Source organism: Varanus komodoensis, unplaced genomic scaffold (genome assembly GCF_004798865.1).
Source record: "Varanus komodoensis strain SLA01 unplaced genomic scaffold, ASM479886v1 scaffold23, whole genome shotgun sequence".
In the NCBI taxonomy this organism is placed as follows: Eukaryota; Metazoa; Chordata; class Lepidosauria; order Squamata; family Varanidae; genus Varanus; species Varanus komodoensis.
Window position 1 is genome coordinate 436,651 of NW_025335627.1, and position 21,204 is coordinate 457,854.

At 43.6% G+C, this 21,204-nt stretch overlaps 1 protein-coding gene across 5 annotated transcripts in view; it reads left to right on the forward strand.

Annotated features, from left to right (window-relative positions):
• Nucleotides 1-20,082, forward strand: part of MPP4 (MAGUK p55 scaffold protein 4) — a 39,403-nt gene extending 19,321 nt beyond the window's left edge. For 3 of the 5 annotated variants that reach the window (XM_044431879.1, XM_044431880.1, XM_044431878.1), the window contains 11 exons: nt 2,869-3,065; nt 4,104-4,168; nt 5,616-5,633; nt 6,278-6,316; nt 10,927-10,968; nt 12,423-12,593; nt 13,539-13,619; nt 15,790-15,883; nt 17,128-17,236; nt 17,884-18,018; nt 19,229-20,082. In XM_044431879.1, coding sequence (XP_044287814.1) covers nt 2,869-3,065; nt 4,104-4,168; nt 5,616-5,633; nt 6,278-6,316; nt 10,927-10,968; nt 12,423-12,593; nt 13,539-13,619; nt 15,790-15,883; nt 17,128-17,236; nt 17,884-18,018; nt 19,229-19,420 — 1,143 coding nt within the window. In that variant the 3' untranslated portion in view covers nt 19,421-20,082. The remainder of the gene's footprint in view (nt 1-2,868; nt 3,066-4,103; nt 4,169-5,615; nt 5,634-6,277; nt 6,317-10,926; nt 10,969-12,422; nt 12,594-13,538; nt 13,620-15,789; nt 15,884-17,127; nt 17,237-17,883; nt 18,019-19,228) is intronic. The other 2 variants (XM_044431882.1, XM_044431881.1) reach the window with 2 other exon arrangements.
• Nucleotides 20,083-21,204: the final 1,122 nt, after the last annotated feature.

The following is a 21,204-nucleotide window of genomic DNA, read 5'->3' on the forward strand; positions in this document are numbered from 1 at the left end:
GTATCTCCCCCTTCCATCAAAATCAAGGAAACTTGGATTTGTAATAAATTGGATGCCGATTCAGTAATGCACTAGATGAGGAGTCAAGACTGGAGTATGCCTTGTTAGTTGCAGGGCATGTCAAAGAAAAGGCACTCAAGCCATACTGGATGGACTTACCTTCCCCTGAAGATTCAGTGGTGTGACCCTGGACTTGGCCCTGGACCCGGACGCCCCGGTCTTGGTGGTGGCATTTGTGCAGCTGAGGCTGGCGTGCCAACTGTGCCTGTTCCTAGGGAAGTCTGAGCTGGCCTTGGGCATGCATGCTGTAGTCACAGCCCATCTGCTCTGCTGTAATGCACTCTCTTTTGGGGCTGCACTTGGAATGCATGATTTAATATTCAAAAGCATCATCTGGTCCAGAATGCTGTAGCCAGATAGCCAACTGGGCCCAGTTGCAGAGAGCATGCGATTCCCTTAACGACTGCTTCTTAGTGGTGCTCCCTGTGCCTGCATACAGCCTCATTTCAGGAAATGGTTAGAGCAGAGCCCTTGAGCATGAACCCCTCCACCCAAGCCTGCATGTCTGTAGCACATTCCTGCCCATTCCCTCAGTCTCTCTTTGCCCCATGAGAAAATGTCAGTCCTTGCTGTTGCTTTTTCTAGACAGAATGGGTTTGTATCTCTTTGTGCTTACCTTATTGGTTGTCTTTCCTTTGTCTTTTTCCATTGCTCATGTTTCTTAAATTTTTTAACTGATCTCCTGTGCAGCACTGTTTCTTCTCCAGGGAGGTCAGCATGCTGCTCACCCATAGGCATGATGCACAGAGACCATGGCAAAGAACAGGTTGCCTCCATGTCACTGTGGTTCTTCAAGTGGGCATCTGTGCACTCACACACCTGCCCACTAGCCCCACTCTGATGCCCTTCTTAACTTATTCTGGAGTGACACGAATATGTCATTGTTATTGCCATATGGTTCCGTACCATGGTGGATACCATTCCATTCTCTCAGTATCACAGTCCCATATGGGGATCCTCAAGAGATGAAGGGAATGAGCAGGAATCCACTATGGACATGCGAACTCAGATGTTGAGGGAATGTTGTACCACAATTCCTTAGCTGTATAAGATTCCCAAAGCCAGGCTCCAAAGCAGGTGCAGAGCTGATATGTGTGAATGCACAGAAAAGCCACAGCCGTCAGTACTGTTCAGAGTGCTTCCTACGATCTGCAGCAACCTATCCAGCTTGGGACTAGGCTACCAGAAAGACCCCCTTCTCCAGGATGACCTGCCCAGGTTTTAAGACAGTCAGGACAGGGCTTTCTTTTGGTACTGTTTGGAAGAAGCACAGGAGCCTGTGATGGGTGCTTCCACACTGCAGAACTCCCTCCTGAGGGAAGGTAGATTTTCTCCTTCTCCATTGTCCTTCTGTCAACAGCAAAGCTCATTTTATTCAAGTAGGTTTTTGGTACGTAACTCGGTTTGTTGCACTGCATGCTGCATTTACTCTTTTGTTGTTTTCAATTGTGCTTTTAACATACTGTTTTGATCTATAGTTCTAAGCAGCCTTGAGTAGAATGGTGGGATGCAAGTCAATTAATCAACCACATAAATAAATAAATATCAATGGGGCATTAGAGGCATTCAAGAAGGTCTCAAGACATGAGTAGCTCAGAAGTAGAATGAGACATTTTTGAGAACTCAACTCTCCGCAGCAAAACACATATATTAGTCTCTTTTTTAATTAAATAGGGCCTTGGGAATAGTGAAAATTATGTTAAATCTTGTCTATGATTATGAGGACTTAAGTGTCTGCAAAAAGGGCAAGTGCTATTTTAGGATGCATTAATAAAAGTATCACTTCCAAATTCCATGTAGAACTAGTTCCCCTTTACTCAGCACTGGCTAGGCCTCAGCTGGAGTATGTGTCCAGTTCTGGGCACCACAGTTTAAGAAAGATGCAAACCAACTGGAAAGGGTTCGGAGGAGGGCAGCAGGGATGATTCAGGTACTGGAAACATAGTCCTGTGAGGAGAGATCAAAAGAATTGGGCATGTGTAGCCTCAAGAAGAGAAGATGGAAGGGAGATAGGATCGCACTCTGCAAGTACTGGAAAGGCTGTCAACAAAGAGGAAGGAAAAGACCTCAACCATCCCAGAGTTCAGTACATGAAATAATAGGCTCATGCTACAGAAAGTCAGATTCCAGCTAGATATTAGGGAAAAAATCTGATTGATAGAGCAGTACAATTGCCTAGGGAGGTTGTGGGCTCTCCCACACTAGAGACATTCAAGATGCAACGGGACAGTCATCTGTTAGGGATGCTTTAAATTGGAGTCTTGCACTGAGCAGGAGGTTGGACCAGATGGCCTTCTATCCCTTTCCATCTCTACTTTTCTGTGATTCTAAGTTTCTGAAAAAACTGCTATTTTATGAACAAACAGGTTATGCCTAGATGGCCCATGTTCCTGGGGCTAGCAGATCACCATTAGTACTGACTAAGTAGTCCTATTAATTAAAGGCAATACTTTTCCTTGTTCAGGGCACTGCAGAGTGAATTTTGGAATTAGCTCTTCTTTGTTACAAATTTTTGAGTGGTGCTTGGCTGAAAGGAGAGAGAAGGTCTATTTTTATGGTCGTGCAAGATTATAATTTTTTCTCCCTAGGAAAACTCACCTCACTGAAGCCTTCCTTACTGCTGTGTGTATCCAAGCTGTTGTTTTATTTTCTTTCAACTATTTATAATATTAATATTTTTATTTTCTATTTGTTCATCTTTTATCTCTACTGTATTTGTCAGTGTTGTTATCTCCCTTGTGCATGAACCACAGAAAAGCAGGCTGTCACCATCTGTATAACACTCATGCTTTGTGTTGCTGTCACCAGATCTATGTGCGAGCAATGGCGGAATACTGGCCTCTGCAGGACCCTGCTATTCCGTGTGCGGATGCTGGACTGCGATTTAAGAAGGGGGAAATCCTCCAGATTGTGGACCAGAATGATGCTCTCTGGTGGCAAGCAAGAAAAATCTCAGACCTCAGCGCTTGTGCTGGACTCATCCCTTCAAACCACCTTCTGAAGAGGTAAAGACTAGGCAAAAACATACCAAATGACAAGCTAATTTCCTATAGCAGTTTTACTCATCCTGATGACTTCCAGATGTTTGGGACTACAGCTCCCAGAGAGCCTGATGATTGGCTATGCTGCATGGGACATTGTTGTTGTTTGTTGTTGTTATGTGCTGTCAAGTTGTCTCTGATTTATGGTGACCCTCAGAATGAGTACCCTCCAAAATGTCCTGTTCTTGAAAACTTTGCTCAGCTCTTGCAAACTGAAGGCTGTGGCTTCCTTTATGGAGTCCATTCGTCTCATGGCTAGTCTTCCTTTTCTTCTTCTGCCTTCCACTTTCCCTACCATGATTGACTTCTCCAATGACTAGGACTGTTAGGAAGACTAAAACAGCAAGAGACCCCTGAGCTGAGGAAGGCCACTGTTGCTGAACAGCAGTGATAAAGTGGTGGGTCGTTCATTAAAATAAACAATACCATATGTAAATTGCTGGTGATACAATCATATTACTGATGCTGTGTGATCTCCGATTGTTTCCAATCCATTTCCAGGCACAAGGCAAAGTACTGGCATTGATCACTAAAAGTCCTAAAGATTTTTGGACCGGGTTACCCGAAGGATCATCTTCTTCCACATATAATTCCATGTCCCTAAGATCATAGAGGCCTTTCTCTGGGTGTCCCTATCAAATGAGGTGAGGCCTTTTCAGGCATAATGGCCAAGTGTGGAATGTCTCCTCAGAGAGGCTTGTCCGGTGGCTTCTTGATGATTGGTGAAGACCTCTCAGTTCTTTGGGTTCCATCTCCCTCCCTGACCAGCTGGAGTTTTTCTTCACACACAGTAATCATCCCAAGGACAGAGTATCCATAAGTTATTTAGCCACTATAAAAAAAAATCTGATTTCTCATGGCATCTGACCCAGACTTCTGCAGAGTCCATCTGCTAGTATTACCTCTGAATAACACTCCAATGTGCAGCTGATAAGAATGCCCTCAGTTTAAATGCAATCTACTTTATTGTTTTCTTACTGCATTTCATTCTTTTCTGTCTAGGAAGCAACGGGAATTCTGGTGGTCTCAGCCTTTTCAACCCCACACCTGCCTCAAGTCAACAATCTGTGAGTATAAAGCTTTCCCAGTTACAAACTCTGGGTGGGAATGCTTTGTTAAGTGACCTCTTTTGTTTGCTCTTTGGCCTCCACCGTAGAGAATAGCATAAATTACACTACCAGAGAACTGGAACAAAAAATGTGCTTTTAGTTCCAATACCAGAAGCAAAATCTATCATCCTAAGACGGGGGTTGGCCAAAGGTAGATCTCTAGATGTTTCAGATTTCCAGCTCCCTGAAGACCCCTAGCCAGTGATCAAGGATGCTGATAGTTGAAGTCCAAAAGGTCTACAGTAATACCTCGGTTCACAAACGCTTCTGTTCATGAACAATTCGGTTTGCGAACAGAGAGTTCAGCAAAATTTTGCTTCCATTCATGAACTCCGCACTGGGTGATGTATACTTCCCCACAGCATTTCCCATGGCTTTCTTGAGATATCCTATCCCCACTTTGCCTGAGAGCAGGGCTCCTGCACCACCAATCTGATAGGCTTTAGGGTCCCACCAGGCGCTTCAGGGAATGTTTGCTCCACTCGCTCAGGCTGCAGCAGAAGCCCAAGATGGTGCTGTGCCACCTGCTGAAAGGGAGAGCGCGACACGAGGGGGAGCCATGAGGGCGCGCAAGCCTCGGTTGAGGCCTTCCAAGCTCCTCGCCACCACCCCACTTCCTAGGCGGGGGAAGGTCCCGTCGTAGGCATTCGCCTGGCTCCGGGAGGGGGAGTGGGAAAGAGAGGCTGGAGAGGCGAGCGCAGGGCGGCTCCCCCAGCTGGGAGAGGGCTGCAAGGAGGAAGGTAATGGCTGCTTTCCGTGGGCTGAGGTGAGGGACAGGGCCATGGCCGGCCAAGCAGGGCGCCTCCCACCTCTCCCCGCCACGGGAGGAAGAAGCATGGTGGCCACTCGACAGTAGTGGCGGCTTGTCCTGAGAAGGCTGCAGCAGAGGCACAGGAGCTATGGCCCCACTCCCACTCCGCCTCAGTCCGTCCAACCCCAGGCTCATATTTTTGTGGTTAAAAAAAAATTACATATGGTTCAGAAGAGATTAACCTTATTTTACCTTGAACCTTATGGGGAAATTTGATTCGGTTCGCAACCAATTCAGTTTGCTACCAGAATTGTGGAACGAATCAACTTCATGAACCAAGATACCACTGTATTTTCTGCCCACCCCTGCCCCAGGGGCATGAATTTTAAAAAAATCAATTAGATGACTTGCTTCCATTCACCAAGATCAGTGGAGATCAGTGAATATGTGGCTCTGCCTTCCACTTGCTCAGAGGTAGAAGAGATTTTGTCAGAAATGGTTCTGTCCCCCTTAGCTAGCCGCAATACTGTTCAGTCGTGTTTAGATTTATATCAGTCAGAAGCCATCTTCTTCTTTTTTCTAGCAACAATGGTGGGTGCCTCTTTAACTCTACTGTTTTCTTTTTAATTTCCTCCATGGATTTGATGTGAGTAGTGAGTACTGTGGAAGAAGGTAAGCTGCGGTATCCAGATTTGATTTATTTCCTTCCACATGGTCTAAGTAAAATGAACTCTGCAGCCAAGTTTCCACTAATATGGCAAAGCTGTATCTACTGGACATCACTTGGGAATGAAGTGGGGAGGTGTGGGGTGACTTTCCACTTTTAAAAAAATGATTACCTTATGTAGGAAGAGCCACTAAATGGGGCATGATTATAGCCTGGCCCAAGGGCCTACCCAGGTAAAAGATCATCAGGCCCAGGAGATGAGTGAGGTTCATCAGGTCTGCAGTCCTCTTAGGTCAAAGATTCCTTGTTGATTTGTTGAAGCTTGACAGCCCTTTCCAGAGAGAAGACCATGTAGCCCTTGGTCATATCTAGTATGGATTCTGGGTAAATAAGAAAGAGCCTTTGTGGGTTGAAGGTGATGTTTTGTGGTTGAGCTGTGGTGTTGTAGGCATGGGATGGTTACATTCAAGTCTGAAAGGAAGTCATCGTATAACACATTATGCCATTTAGATACACCACAGAGATGATAGAATTCAGGCCTCAGGATGGATTAATTACATCTCTCATAGTGTGAGATTCTTTTTTTTTTTTTACAGCTTTGAGAACTTTACCTTTCTCCCTCCTTTCTATTTATGTTTACAATGAACAGAAGATGACATGCAGATTGATGAGAAGTGCGTAGAAACAGGTAATTGACTCTGTTTAATAATATATGGACATGGTGCTTCTTCTGTCCTTCCTTACTGCAGCTCTAGAGGGACTGAAAATCCATTGGGCACTGAAGTGGTCTGTTGGAATAAATATGCAAAATAAAAACTGTGTGAAAGAAACACGAGAAAGAACAGAGAAATGAATAAATGAACAGATGCTTATAAATTCTGGTTACACTAACACATGGTACTAAAGAGAACCAGCAAGACAAGATGTTAGTTATGTAATTCACTCTCTCTTGTGACATATTCACAAGGAGCACTCACAAGGTCACAAACCACTTGGCCCCAAATCACTCTTCAAGCTTAAGCCTAAAACAATCAGTGCGGCATGCAACATGGAAGAGGCAATTTTTAATTTGAACTCTAGATTTTGAAAATGTGACTATTTAAGTCAAGTGGTCTTGAACTTTCCTGTTCCTGTTCAGGTCTGAAAAGGGGCATAAAGAAATGGTCACAGGTCACAGTCCTTTTTGTACAGGAGCATCGCACACAGATTTCCGACCTAACTGATGTCTTCACCTGTGGTAAAATCACTGAAAATAGTGCTCCTAAAAGAGTTGAGATTATACAAATGTGAGTTAACAGGACTCACTCTGAAACGTGGAAAAGGTTCTTTGCACAAGGTGCCAGATGGCAGCCTGGAACTTTCATTTGTGTTAACATTAGCTTCTTCTCGCGCCATGGCAGTGCTGGATCTGGCCCAATGCCTCGGGAGTGTTTTTCATGTTGCAATAAATGTTTTTCATGTTTATCCAAAAGTAGATCAAAATATTTTTAAACTCCAGCAGGGCTGACAGCCACTTTGGGAATGCAGTTTAGATTGGAAAAATGGGGGGAGGGGATAAGTAGCCTCTCCCCACCAGTGCCCCCGACCCAGTCTGGTATGGAGCCCGCCCACCCAGCATAGCCACTTTTACTGAAAACTAAGATCCAATTATGGATCTGTGTCGTAACATGTATTTTGGTGCTTAAGCAGGGATCAGAGGAGCACCTCGCAGTGTACTAATGCTGCAGGGGTGGCAAATCCCTTCCGATGTGTTATATTTGAAAGCCCTTAGACAGTGATAGTACTGAAATGAAATGTATTTGCTATTTTTTGCTCCCTGGATAATTTAAAAGATGAGGAGACTTTTGAGTCTGGTAAGTAGAATACTTTCTGCAATTCTAGTTACTAACCATACTTGTGGTACTCTTAAGAGTTTCCATAAAATATGTGCTGGAAGGGATTAGATTAAACAACTGTACAATCCTTAAGCTGCTGCTGCTATGCATGGGTGTGTTACAAAATTACTACCTTTTATTTGTTTGCTGAGCCAGACCTGGAAATTTCAAGGTTTAAAAAACATGATTTTGAAATCAGTAGGGTTCTCTTCTCATTGACAGAAATGTTTTTTTTAGTTTAGAATTGCTCTTAAACACACAGTGAAAATTGTAGAACTATGCAAGTGTCACAGAGGGCAGCTGGAAGGTGATGCGATTATATTACGCAAGTGTAATTGAAGTGCTAATCTGCTTGTGGCATCCTTATTACTCTTGATGATGGAGGAGCCATTCTGATACTTGTGTACCAGGATGAACTTACGCATTCATAATAAAAGTGGGGTAAGTCAGACGTAGTGCTTGAAGCATATCTGTTTGTATACTGAGCCAATCAGGCTTAAAGCAGCAGCTAATAAAGACAGCAATTATGAGAGATCATGCTGCTATTCCTAAGGATTTTTTTAGAGTGAAGGCTTATTTTTATGTGATGCGCATATATATATATATATATATATATATATATATAGAGAGAGAGAGAGAGAGAGAGAGAGAGAGAGAGAGAGAGAGAATGCTGAGGTTGTTGGTCCCCTGCCCCACAAGAATCATTCAAATTGTTAGAACAACTTATGTTGCTCCGGTTTGCATGCAATGGCAACTCATGGAATCTGCTCGCACACACAGTGGGTGGGTAGCTATGTGCAAATGTGCTCACCTCTTCCACCTTGGAGCATCACCTGTGACTGGCTCCTTTGCAGCCCATGCATGAATTGAGACCACTGAGTTATTCAGCCCCTAAACAACCCAGCGGTCTGGGTTTGGTCATCAGGCTGCACATAGGAAAGAGCTCGGCATGAGGTTTGGCATAAAGCAGAAGAGGTGGATGCACTGTGGGTAACAAACCCACTCTCACACAACAACCCATTGGTTTTTAAAGAACAATGGGCGTTTGTTATGTGAAAGCCAGCCCAAAGCTCACAATCCAGCACAACAGACCATGGGTTCTCTTTGTGCGTTGGTTGGTCGTGGTTCATGCATAACAACAAGCAGCAGTTCAGTGGTTACTTAAGCTGTGGTCAGCCATCCATGTGAAGCAGAAAGAGGCTAGAAGCAAGTGGCAGATGTGGGAGTGGGGGTGGCTGCAATGGCAGCCATCCAGCCCTTCTCACTCATTGGAGGAGAGTGCTGTGCGTGCCACAGGGCTTGCCCTGCACCCTACCCTGAGGGGCAGAGGGCGACACTCCTTTGTCAGCAGTCTTGAAGGAGAAAGTTCAGTTGTTGGCCCAGTTTACTTTTGTTCATGGAATGCAGAAGGTGCTATCATGTTTTTTGCCTTATGCAGCAAAATGCCTTGAGCTGGCCCTGTGCACCGCTGTCCTCCTCTGGGAGATCAAACACACTGGAATCCATAGTGCTTAGTGAAGGGCAAATCTAAATTTCTTTAAAGGGTCAAAAATGATGCAATGAGAATGGCTTTCTCTGCCTAAGACTTCAAGGACCTTGCCAGAAGAAGTAAGAGACAAAAACTGGGAGTAACAGAGGACTGCTCTTTTCAAATAAAAATGGTTGAGCAGGGATTGGAATGAGATTTGGGGCAGAAGAGGCAGTTACTCGAGTGGAAGGCACAAGTGACCTGTGCAAAGTGGAGATGTCACTGGGAAAGAAAGAGGGGTGCATGTGTTTGCCAGACATTTTGAATGCACCATTAAGAACAGTCAACTTTAGTGAAAGGCTGCCGTAGTAATACTGGATGAGCTGTTCTTTCCACTCTACCACAGCAGATGTGGATGCAAACTACACACGGCCCTTATTTTTAACCTGAATCTTCCTGTTCTTAACATTTTTTGTGCATCATACCAGAGGAGCTTAAAGAAGGTAACTTTAAATTTTCCTTTCTCCTCTACATGTCCAAAAGTAGGTTGTTGATCATGTGGCCATGGTCATCAGGGGCTTATACATAGCAACAAATTTGTTTGTTCATTCAGGTCAGATAAATACACAGAGGAGTAATGCATAGGATGGTCCAGGTGTGGACACTGATGTGCAGTTAACAAATGATAATACATTTGAATGATCTTGGCCAAAGTAGCCAAACTGCTGCCCTCTCAGTGTCCTGGATTTGCATAATCCTTTCCAACTGACAGTGCCAGCTGTGACTCATGGGGGCTGTAGTCAGGAACATTGGAAGGGCCCTGTGTTAGGGTAAGGGCTATTTTACAGTTACTTCTTTGGATGTATCAAGGAAATTTTTATACCATGTGTGTTAATAAGGAAACAGGGAAGGTGTTAAGATGGCAGACAAGTATGTTGCTACCTAATTTTTGCAGGGTGATCTGTTCACTGCCTGACCACTACCTTGGCATGTGTTGTTGTGTGCTTGGGGAATAAATACATTTCTGGATAGATTTTGGCTTGACAAGAGTACTTCCTCATATTGTAGGAAATTCCAAAGCTGCCTGCACAGTTCAGGGCCTTGGAAGGAGGGAATACTGGCAATCAATCAATCCATGGTGACTTTTGCCAATAAATGGTTTGTTTTACAAAAACACAGGTTGGACAATATTGAATAAGCAGGCAGGATGCTTCCAAAATGGAATTGGAGCCCATATTAAAAACCCAAACACAGAACTTTTCTCCCTATCTCATTAACTAAATTCAGCAGCTTTTCTAAATTTAGCTCTGAACCCTCACTCAATAGGCAAACTGATTTCCTACCCTAGCCTGGCTGTTCATGCATGCTGACTTTTATATAGGCTGACCTTGAGAGCTTCCAGATTTAGGGATCCAGGTTCTAATTACTGGAAGTCATCGCACAGCCATTTCATATTTGCTCTTTTATGGATTTTATGTGGTAAGAAAAAACACAAAAAAAGTGGAGGGAAACCATAGGAGAATCACACATGGATGGTGATGACATCTGGCCCCCTGTCAATCCGTGAATATGGCAGGGCAATTGTGGAATAAAAGTCTCATCTGGAAGCCCTCCCAGTGGGCAACTTAGAAAATGCTAGTATTCACCAATTATTAACAAATTCAATAAGAACCCAGAGAACACAAAAGAATGTGGCTATAGAAAGACATAAGTGTAACATTTACTATTCTGAATTGCTGTTCCTCATCCTGTAATTGTTACACCTCATAAGAATGTTTGATGCTAGACATTTGGAGTGAGTCATTACCTCTCTTTTGGTAGCACAATTATCAGTTAAAACGATATTCTTTTTCATCTTTGATATGAAAGACCAGGTAAAATGCCACAGTTCTGATAATAACTCTGCCTCATCCTTATCCTTCCTCACTTTTTACATGTTGCTTTTTTATATTACAGAAGAGGAAGAATTCAGTGGATCTGGTCAGCAGGTTTTCATTAGTACGTAGTTATTCTGAGAGATGGAAGAATTGGTGTGTAAACTCCTACTGGGCTGTCAGAGTAGCTCATTAGTATTTTTATGAGAATTGTCTGCACCATTCCTGAATATTCCTTTACTTATTCTCTCTCTGCTATTCTGTAGGCCTCAAAAACTAATTCTTCTATAACATTTTAATGTTTTATAGTTCTGTCCTGATAAGTATCTATGAGTAACTCTTATGGCTCCCTCTACTTAATAAAAATTATGCCATTTTCCACTGACTTTTGGAAGCCTTTGACTCATGCCCTGTTTAGAAAGATGTATGAACTAGATGTAAACTGCCCTGATAATTTTATGAATGTGATCGTGTAGTACTTGTAAAAAAATAAGATGGGTGAATGGACATTTGAGAAGTTAACTGAAATGACACAGTACTTTTATACTGCTGAGTTTTGTCCTTTATTTAGACAAATGAAATGAAGTTTAGCATTCTGCAAAGGTGTAGAAGCCTAACCTAAACAAAATATAGTCTCATTTTAATCCATCATGAGCACCCTCCAAAAATCAATACATCCTGGTACAATCCAGACATAGGTTTTACCATCTCAGTAAGAAGAAACCAACAGCTGTTGACCCTGAGAGTGAAATGCAACTTTTTGTGTTTAGAGACAGCATACCTCTGGCTGTTGAATGCTGTTGGCCTTTTGGTCCCAAGGGCTGTGTGAATACTTGCTTGGGAGCAGGGGCTGCACATACAGCCACACACACCCCATTTATCCTGTTATGGGTTGCTTGTTCCTTGCTGACAGCGGTGGAGAGGAAAGAATTCTCAGGCTCTCTATAAGAGAATCCAGGCAGGGGTGTTTGTTAGAAGTGGCCACAGGTTCAGTCCTGAGCAGTTGCCTCTGGGAGCAGCTAAGTGTGCCAGGAGGTGTGTCCTGTGCCCCCTAAGCTAACGTGCTACCTTCAGGGATGGTGGAGGACAGTGCCACATCACCAGTGGAAAAGTCAGATTCATCTGCCACTTCCATCAGGTTTTCTGCACAGCATGGGGAAGGAGGCGCCATCTTCCTCTTTACCTCAGGAAGCATGAGCTACCAAGAGGCCCATGGAAGCAGAGTAACAGGCAAGGTGGGCCATGGCCTCATTCAGCATGTCTGCCCTTGCACTTTCAAGAGAAACTGTCCAGGTATCGCTGGCATGCAGCGAAGGGACTGAAGTAGGGTCCTAGGCATAGCTAGAAATCTGAGATCAAGAAGGCTGCCAAGCTAAAGGGCTGAACATAGAGCTGAAGTATAATCCGGAGTGCCAGGATCTGAGGCAGAAGGGAGTATCAGAATGGTCAAAACTATTTCAGACTGGCCCTATTAGAAGCAGAGGTCCACAAATCTTGTCTTGCCTTAGGATCAAGTGGAGACATCCATTCTGTTCCATAGCCATTTGCTAAAGGCCTGTACGGTTCTGCTTTCCTCAGCTGGTTTCCGGAGAAGCATGCGCCTCTGTCGCAGGAAGACCCACAACAGCCACCTGCCATGTTATGCTCGGTGCCCCAGTGGCTGCTACAGTGCTGTGGCAGCTCCTTATGAAGAGGTGGTGAGGTACCAGCGGCTCCCTGGGGATCGAAACAGACTTATTGTCCTTGTAGGTAAGTGGCAACCACTCATGTACTTAGTCCTGATGTATAAGAAGAGGTGATTGTGGAGGGCCTGAACTGAACACAAAGAGGGAGGATTTATCCTCACAGGAGCTGGAAAAGTATGCAGGCAAGCTGTCACTTGGTTGAGTGGGTCAAGGCTGGCCCTGATGTTATGGAGAGTGAGGTAGGTGCCCAACTTGAGTGCCCTGAAAGAGCACAAAATGTTCACTTTTCAACCTAGTTAGGAGGTTTTTGGGGGCAGGGGTGAGGTTACTGTCAAGAACGGGAAAAGTGGCATAGAATTTTCTATCTCAGGTGCCAAAAAACTTGATGGACCTTGACTACTCTGCATGTTCCCCTGGAAGGGAGGGCTGCTATTTACTGCTCTGCCTCAGGGAGAGAAGTATCTTGAGCTGGGCATGGGGTGTGTCTTTGCAGGCCAGAGAAAAAACCTTGAGCCGCTTCATGTGATTTCGAGTGGGGTGGTGGCCTTCTTCAGCCCAAGGACCAAAATCCACTTGGGAGATGAGCTGGAGAGCCTCATCCCAGTGGTGGGGTGGCCATGGAGGCTATTCCAAAATGCATTTGAAAAACCTCCCACACTTTGGCTTAAAGCTCTTCCTGTCAGTGACGAAGCCTTAGGAGGGTGTTTCAGCCTTTCAGAAGGGGAAGAGAGCCTGTGCCAAAGCTGGGAACATTCATAGGAAAGGAGCTGGGATCAAGGGATGGGACGCAGTCTACTGAGGAAGCCTGTGGGGCTGGACTGAGACCCCTGGTGCCCCCAATTTGGGCCTGAGTTTCAACACCCCTGATTAGGCACTTTATGCTCTCTCTCTGCCCTAATTCAGAAAATAAAAAGCTTTCCTTCTTCACATAGCTCTCATGCGTTAAAAAGTGTAACACATTGTGGTGTTCTCATTCAGTACCTTGATGTTCCTTTCTTGAAACATTCAGGGCCTTCAGGTGTTGGAGTGAATGAGCTACGGAGGCGGCTTATCGAAATAAACCCTCATCACTTCCAAAGTGCAGTGCCACGTATGTCATATTTTATGTTTGCATTCTTGATCCTCATAGTGATCAAGAGGTCCACAAATATTGCCTTGTCATAACCACCGGTTGCTATTTGTGCTTGGCACCGATGTCTTTTCAGAAACAATGAAATTCTCTCTTTCTGCTTCTGCCTGCCTCTGTAGCCAAATTAGAATAAGAAACTGAGACGCCTTCTCCCCAAATTCCTTGCCTATGCTACTTATGGCCTTCCAGATTTTGTTGGACTACAATTCCAATCAGCCTTAACCAGCATAGCCAATGATGAGGGATCGCTAAGAGCCAGTGTGATGTGGTGATTAGAGTGCGGAACTGGGGACCCAGATTGAGTTCTACTAAGAAGCTCACTGAACGACTTTGCGCCAGTCACAAACTCCCAGCCCAGCCTACCTGACAGGGTTGTTGTGAGGATAATATGGAGCAATGTAGGCTGCCTTGGGTTCCTCACAAGAGGAAAAGAGTGGGATATAAATGCAAAGTAATAACAATGACAACAGAATTGCAGTCCAGCCTCATCAGGAGAGTCATAAGTTGTCCAAGTGTATTGTAGAGCAAAGTATCAGAAGGCAGATCAGGATCTGCACTGGAACTCTGGGCGATTCCCAGTCAGAATTTTGCAGCAAGGATTTCTGACTCCCAGTGGCTTAACAATAAAATGATATCCCCTACCCTAGTTATGCTAATAAAGAACACTTGGGACAAGCAGTTATGGATTTTTGTGTGTTAGATCTGTGAGTTCAGGTGAATTCTGGTGTGCAAAACACAGTCCTGGGCTCAGAATTCTAAGTCTGTGTTTTTGCACTGCTTCTGGTGGGTGGATCTTGGGCATCCAGAGGAAAATGTGGTTTATTCAGATTCTTGTAGCCTAAAGCCTTTCTGGTGGTGTACTGGACACTTTTCAAGAGCCGAGAATGTTTCTCACTTAGCATGAAATGAGGGATGCAGGGAAGCATTGTGGTGAGGGGGGCTGTGCACTCTGGACTAGCCTACAACATCCTCATGCCAGTCCCCTCCCCCCCTTCATTTTCCACCCTCACAGCTTCCCACAACAGCATCTGAAACAGGGTTCTCCTCCTCTTAAAATAATCATCAGTAGAACACTCGGCTTGACTGGAAATCTTTTTTTATAGGAGTCTCCGGTCACATGGAGCACTCTGCTCACCTTCAGTCGAACGTGAATAGAGAGGCCCACTCCAGACTTCGCTGCTCCACGCAGTGAGGGTGGGGAGCAAAGGAGTGGGGCCAGGTGGAGCCCACCCGGAACGTGTTGCCGCGTGTTCTTCAGGACTTGTGAATGGGGCTTTAGTCTTTCCCGGCTCACTGTTCTCCAACTCCAAGTTGTCCCTGCCCGGTGGCTTTTCTCCCCATGGAGTTTTCAGATGTGTACTTGCTACCTGATAGAAACAAATGCTGCATCATAGGTTTCACTGCTTGTATCTTTAATCCTTCAGCAAGTCCATGGAATTACCTCCTGTTATGCATTCAGAATTGGTAGCAAAAACAGTTTATATAGATATTCTGATATTCCATCTCTATATAGAAAAAGAAGGTGTTGTTCTGGTGCTCTACTTTGAATATTGCAAGAGCATAGCTGGACACAGAATCTGAGCCTTGGCGTGCGATCTGGATACACCATGAAGTCATTCCAGGCCAATTTGTATGATCATTTGAGATTCTACTTACTGAATTACAAGCAAACTTGTCTCTATTGGGACACAATATGCTTGCTTTATGTCTTTGGGGTTTTTTAGTGCCATTTTTGAATACTGCTGTGCGAGGGCTATTTCATTTGGCCAAGCTATAGCATAAATTATGGTTGGGTTTTGCAGCTCTTTTAAAACTGGGATTGGGAGCTGAGATCTGGAAAAATCTTCTGTGTGTACTTGGAATTTATGGAATTTCGTCTTTGCTGCTGCCCTGAACAAAATCCCCTAATCCAAGGGGCAGCTTTCCAGGCAGTGTGTAGAACTGAGGTTAGGACTGAGTTCTAATGCATGCATGACGGCTTGCCGCAGACCTCTTTGAATCCAGGCCAGGGCTTTTAGCATGGGTTACTAAGCCACACAGACATGTCAACTACTTAGTCTTTGCAAAAGTTCCAGCTTTTAATTATTTATAGATGAATTAATATATTTTAATCTTTATTCCTCACTAAAAGATACAACCCGGGTTCAAAAGAGCTATGAAGAGAATGGGCGAGAGTACCACTATGTACCAAGGGAAACATTTGAAAATATGGTATACACTCACAGGTAGGTCTTAATTCACAATGATCATCCTTCATTCATTACTTTTCAAGGTCATGCCAGTAAGGACAAGGGCTGTGGAGTTTGGGTGTAAACATCTGTGGCAGATACTACAGTTGAAATGTAAGAACCATGTGGGGGTAAACATGTAAAGTGCAAAAGAGCACAGTATGCTTTCAGATATCCAATAGATGTGCCAGGGATCCACATCCAAGGTCCCCATTTGCTACAAACTCTTCCTGGAAAATGGGAGAATCTTTTTTTTTTTTTTTTAAGCGTCTTGCAAAATATCTTACTTGGTTTTGAAGGACTTTGTGAGATTCAATGTGACTGATTGAATAGCCATAATCTATTTTACCATCTTTGATTTTGTCAACAAAATACTGGTTGGGTATTACCAATATTAATGATATTAGTTTGAACATAAGAAGCCCATACCATGAGGAGGAATGAATGAACCTGTTTTGTTTTCTGTAACATTTTCACTTTTCAAGGATTCATTACACCCTATTTGTGCTCCAAAAGCACTCGCTCACTCGCTCTGTGTGTGTGTGTGTGTGTTTGGTAATCTATCATTATATTAGAAGGAAGGTAGAGAGAAGAATAAAAAAGGGAGAGAAAGGGAGAGTATATAGGGAGAAGAGTGAAACAATTTCCTCTCCTCTCTTTATTTTCATGTGTTCTGTTGCTTTAAGCAATTTTCTCCCAGGGCAGCTCATTTTCAGTATCAGAGCTGAACTAAGAGAAAGCTGCTTAAAGCAGAAGTGGGCAGTGTGGCTCTCGGCTTAATTTTGAAAGCTGCCCCTCTGCAAGTGATGTGCCCCTCTGCCAGCAGCCCACTGGGCACAGAGGAAGCAGAGAGAAAGACAGAGAGAGGATGTGGCAGAAACAGGAGAATAGGATCAACTCTGCCCACTTGTGACACTGGCTGTGCCCATCACTGGCACATGGGCCCTACAGATTGCCCCCTTGAGGGAGCACGGCCCTTGATGGAAAAAGATTCCCTGTCCCCAAGTAAAAGCAATGGACTGTGCTACAGTAAGATGGGAAAAAGAGAGGACAAACATATGGATGGCTGTCCCTTCACTTGACCCTGAAGGGACAAGTCCTTTCTGGACATGATTTAAAGGTGTGTGCCATATCTTGGAATGCCTGGTTTCATTCACATTTTGCTTAATGGAGGGTTTCCTCTGGAATGGGCCCTCTCATCTTGCCCCTCTCTTCTGTTCCCTGACTTACCACCCTTGCAGAATGCTGGAGCACGGGGAGTACAAGGGAAATCTTTACGGCACAAGCATCGATGCGGTACGTGCAATACTTGATGAGGGGAAGATCTGCATAGTGGATTTGGAGCCTCAGGTAAGTCATGTGTGCAACTGTTCCTGTCAACGTTTCCTAGACTAAACTGTTAATTCCATCTCTGAAGACTAGGGACAATGTGCCATGTGATGTACTTTAGGTATAGGCATTTATGGCAAATAAATGAAAGGATACAAATATGTCAAGTTTGGAAGTGCTTAATATCCATGTATGGCTTTTGTTAATTCAGTGCGGTTAATTTGCTGATATGGCACAGTTACTGAACAGAGGGGCTTGCATCCAGATTTAGCCATGTACAAAAGATCTGGCCAAAGCAGAGACCTTTACCTGCTCCATGGCAGCATCTCCAGTTTGAAAAAAATGCTATGTAGAGCTTCAGAGGATACTGCCAAATGGGGTATGGCACTGTGTAGATCCAAATCTGAATCCAAACTCAGTATCTGGACTAGGAATGATCAATGAGACACTTCTTGATATTGATGTTCTTCAGTTAATGTAAATTTTTGAGAGAATAAATCCAATTATGTTGAAGTTAGTAGTCTCAAATATGCATAACTGAACTGTATAACCCTAAGAGCTTTTGAATCAGTAATAGTTACTTTTCAGCAAGGGCAGTGTAAGTGTATCATGTGTTCCATATTCTAAGCTAAAATGTTTGGTTTTCTGTAATTTTTTTTGCCTTGCAGAATATTCAGTTGGCCCGTACTCATGAACTGAAACCCTACATTATATTTGTTAAGCCATCAAGCATGAGCTGTATGAAGCAGTCTCGGAAAAATGCTAGGATAATTACAGACTACTATGTAAACATGAAATTTAAGGTGAGAATTGAGAGGACGAAAAAGGCTGCCTGGTTTGTTTAGCATTCCATGAATCACTAGCATTGCCCTGCTGTTTCTTCACTCTTGACACCCTTGATAGAACAGTCCTGAGGCAGATTGTCCTTTCAGTATTACATAACTAGAAACAGCCTTTCCCAGCTTGGTGGTCTACAACTCCCATTATACGGATGATAGATTTGAAGTCCAAACGCATCTGGAGGGTTCTAGGCTGGGAACGGCTGAGCTAAGGTTTGAACTCAGGTTATAAGTGTGGTGTTATTCCATATTTAACCATTTCAACCTGAATTTGTCTGCTGAATAGATCTAAACTAGAATATACCTCAACATTTTGGGAGTGGACTGAGGTATAAGATTTGCTTGATGCCATCGTTTCTGGAAGCATTAGCTTCCATTCTCATATTTAAATAAGTAGATTAATGTCCCTCCCACTTCTTCGCCTGCCTAAATGGGAACCATGATTACTGTATCATCTGTCAATATTCAGCTCTTCCTCCTCCCCTTTTTTTTCTGGGTCCAAATCGAATGTAGCCACAGACCCTGTGGGAGCATGTAGGATGGAAAGGCACCAAGCTTACAGCCTAGCACCACTCACAAGGAGATGCCACCAGTGGGAATGCATCTCACAGGTGTGTTCATACAGCAGGTTTCATATGGCTGCTCTGATTTATGTGATGGTAATAAAGTGACCAGAAAGGGTGGCCACAGCTGCACAGGACAGCCAGGTGGGGCAGCCCCCAGATGGAGCGGCCACAAACTGTGAATCAGGCTAAATGTATATTCAGTATTACTCAAAGTTCGTACATGCAGCTTCATGATTAATGCAGTCGGGAAAATGGGCCTCAGACTGGTATCTTGTTGAACTTTTAATTAATGGATGGTAATGGGAAAGAGAATCTGAAGACACAGTACCATAAATAATATTGAAGTACAATTAAAATGTAATTTATGGCTGTCGTTTCTTTATGCATACATATTTAAAATGTATGTGCTTTGTTTAAAATAGTGCACACATGCAGTTTATTGCAAGATGAACTTCAACACAAGGGTTTTATTGTAACTGGCCTCTAGCCATGAGAAACAGTTAAAAGATTATGAAAGCATCAGTGTTGGCTTTGAAATACAGAATAAAATAAACAGGTACCACATTTCAGTTGATGCTTTTTCCTCCTTATTACTCTGTTCTCTACAGGAAGAAGACCTGCAGGAGATGGAAGAGTCTGCTAAAAAGATGGAAACTCAGTTTGGCCAGTTCTTTGATCACGTGATTGTGAATGATGATTTGCAGGAGGCCTGCATGCAACTACTGACCGCTGTGCGCCGAGCACAGGATGAGCCTCAGTGGGTTCCAGCAACATGGATATGCTCAGACCATCAGCCATAATCTGTGGGATTAGACAGCTTCACAAAGATTAGTGCTCATGCTTCACTAAAATCATTGTACTGATTGAATTGCCAGAAATAATTTATCTGTGTTTGAAGGGAATTTGGAGAGGTTTAGGCAAAACAATATTGTAAAAATATGGCAATTTTGGCTGTTTTCACACAACATTTTAAGCCAGGAACTGTGAATGAGCAGCATCCTGATGCACAGAACCCATTCACTCCCACTTCTCATTTATTAAATTTATATCCCACTTTTTTTTTTTTTTGAAGAATTCTAAGCAACTTACATCATTCTCCTCTTGCTGCTCTCAATCATCCTCACAGCAACAACCCAGTGAGTTATGTAGGTTGGGCTGAGTCCGTGACTGGCTCAAAGTCACCCAGTGGGCTCCATGGCTGAGTACAGACTGGGACCAAGGTCACCTGACTCCCCAGCCTGCAGTCTTAACCACCGCTCCACACTGGTTCACACCCACTTTGGGTGGGCAAGTAAACAACACAGGAAAGGGAGCCTCATACAATATTTGAAACCAGGATAATGGTTTATTTTATTTATTTATTTTTATTTATTTTTCGATTTATATCCTGCCTTTTTCCTACAAAGGGCTCAAGGCAGCTTACATCCTCCTCCTCCATCTTATCCCCACAACAACAACCCTGTGAGGTAGGTTGGGCTGAGAGTCTGTGACTGGCCCAAAGTCACCCAGTTGGCTCCATGGCTGAGCGGGGACTAGAACCCAGATCACCTGAGTCCCAGTCCCATGCTCTTAACCACTACACCACACTGGCATCTCATTTATTATGTTTATTATGCCTAAACAAGCCAAGTTTTTTAAAGCAAATCCTCACTAACATCATGGTGTATTAAGCTGTAATTCGTGACTTAAAAGTAATATACAAATGGAGTCACTGTTTTGTTTCGCATTCTCTGTGTTCAGTAACATTGATTTTGTACCATAAATAAAAGATTGCTGCATTGTAGATTCAGAATGTGAATTGTTAAAAATAAAACTATCTATTTTGTTGCATGTATTTATGTAAATTGCTTTTATTCATCTTATCAGTGTTTTCTATGGTTTTGAATTTGGTGGCATTTAGGTTGCTTTTTTCTTGTTAAGCATAAGAAAAATTCAAGGATGATTTGACAAATTAATTTCCCAGCTCTTCCTTGGCAGGGCAATCTTTGTTCTGCACAACATCAGTTCTTGATTAATGGCAGGGTTCTCCTGAAAGAATGACACTAAGAGAGGCACTATTAGTGTCTGAGTTGCCCAGCTTTTAGAACATGGCTTCAGCAGCCTGTATATATTGTGGGCAAGAGATCCACTTTAGAAGAAAATAGAAGAAAACAATAGAATAGGGAGGACCAGAGATCTCTTCAAGAAAACTGGAGATATGAAGGGAACATTTCATGCAAAGATGGGCATGATAAAGGACCAAAATGGCAGGGACCTAACGGAGGCAGAAGAGATTAGGAAGAGGTGGCAAGATTACACAGAAGAACTATACAAGAAAGACCTTAACGTCCCTGATAACCACGATGGGGTGGTCACTGACCTCGAGCCAGACATCCTGGAATGTGAAGTCAAATGGAACTTAAGAAGTCTGAGCAACCACAAAGCTAGTGGAGGTGACAGTATTCCAGCTGAGCTATTCAAAATCTTAAAAGATGATGCAGTAAAAGTGCTACACTCAATATGCCAGCAAATTTGGAAAACTCAACAGTGGCCGCAGGACTGGAAAAGGTCAGTTTACATTCCAATCCCAAAGAAGGGCAATGCC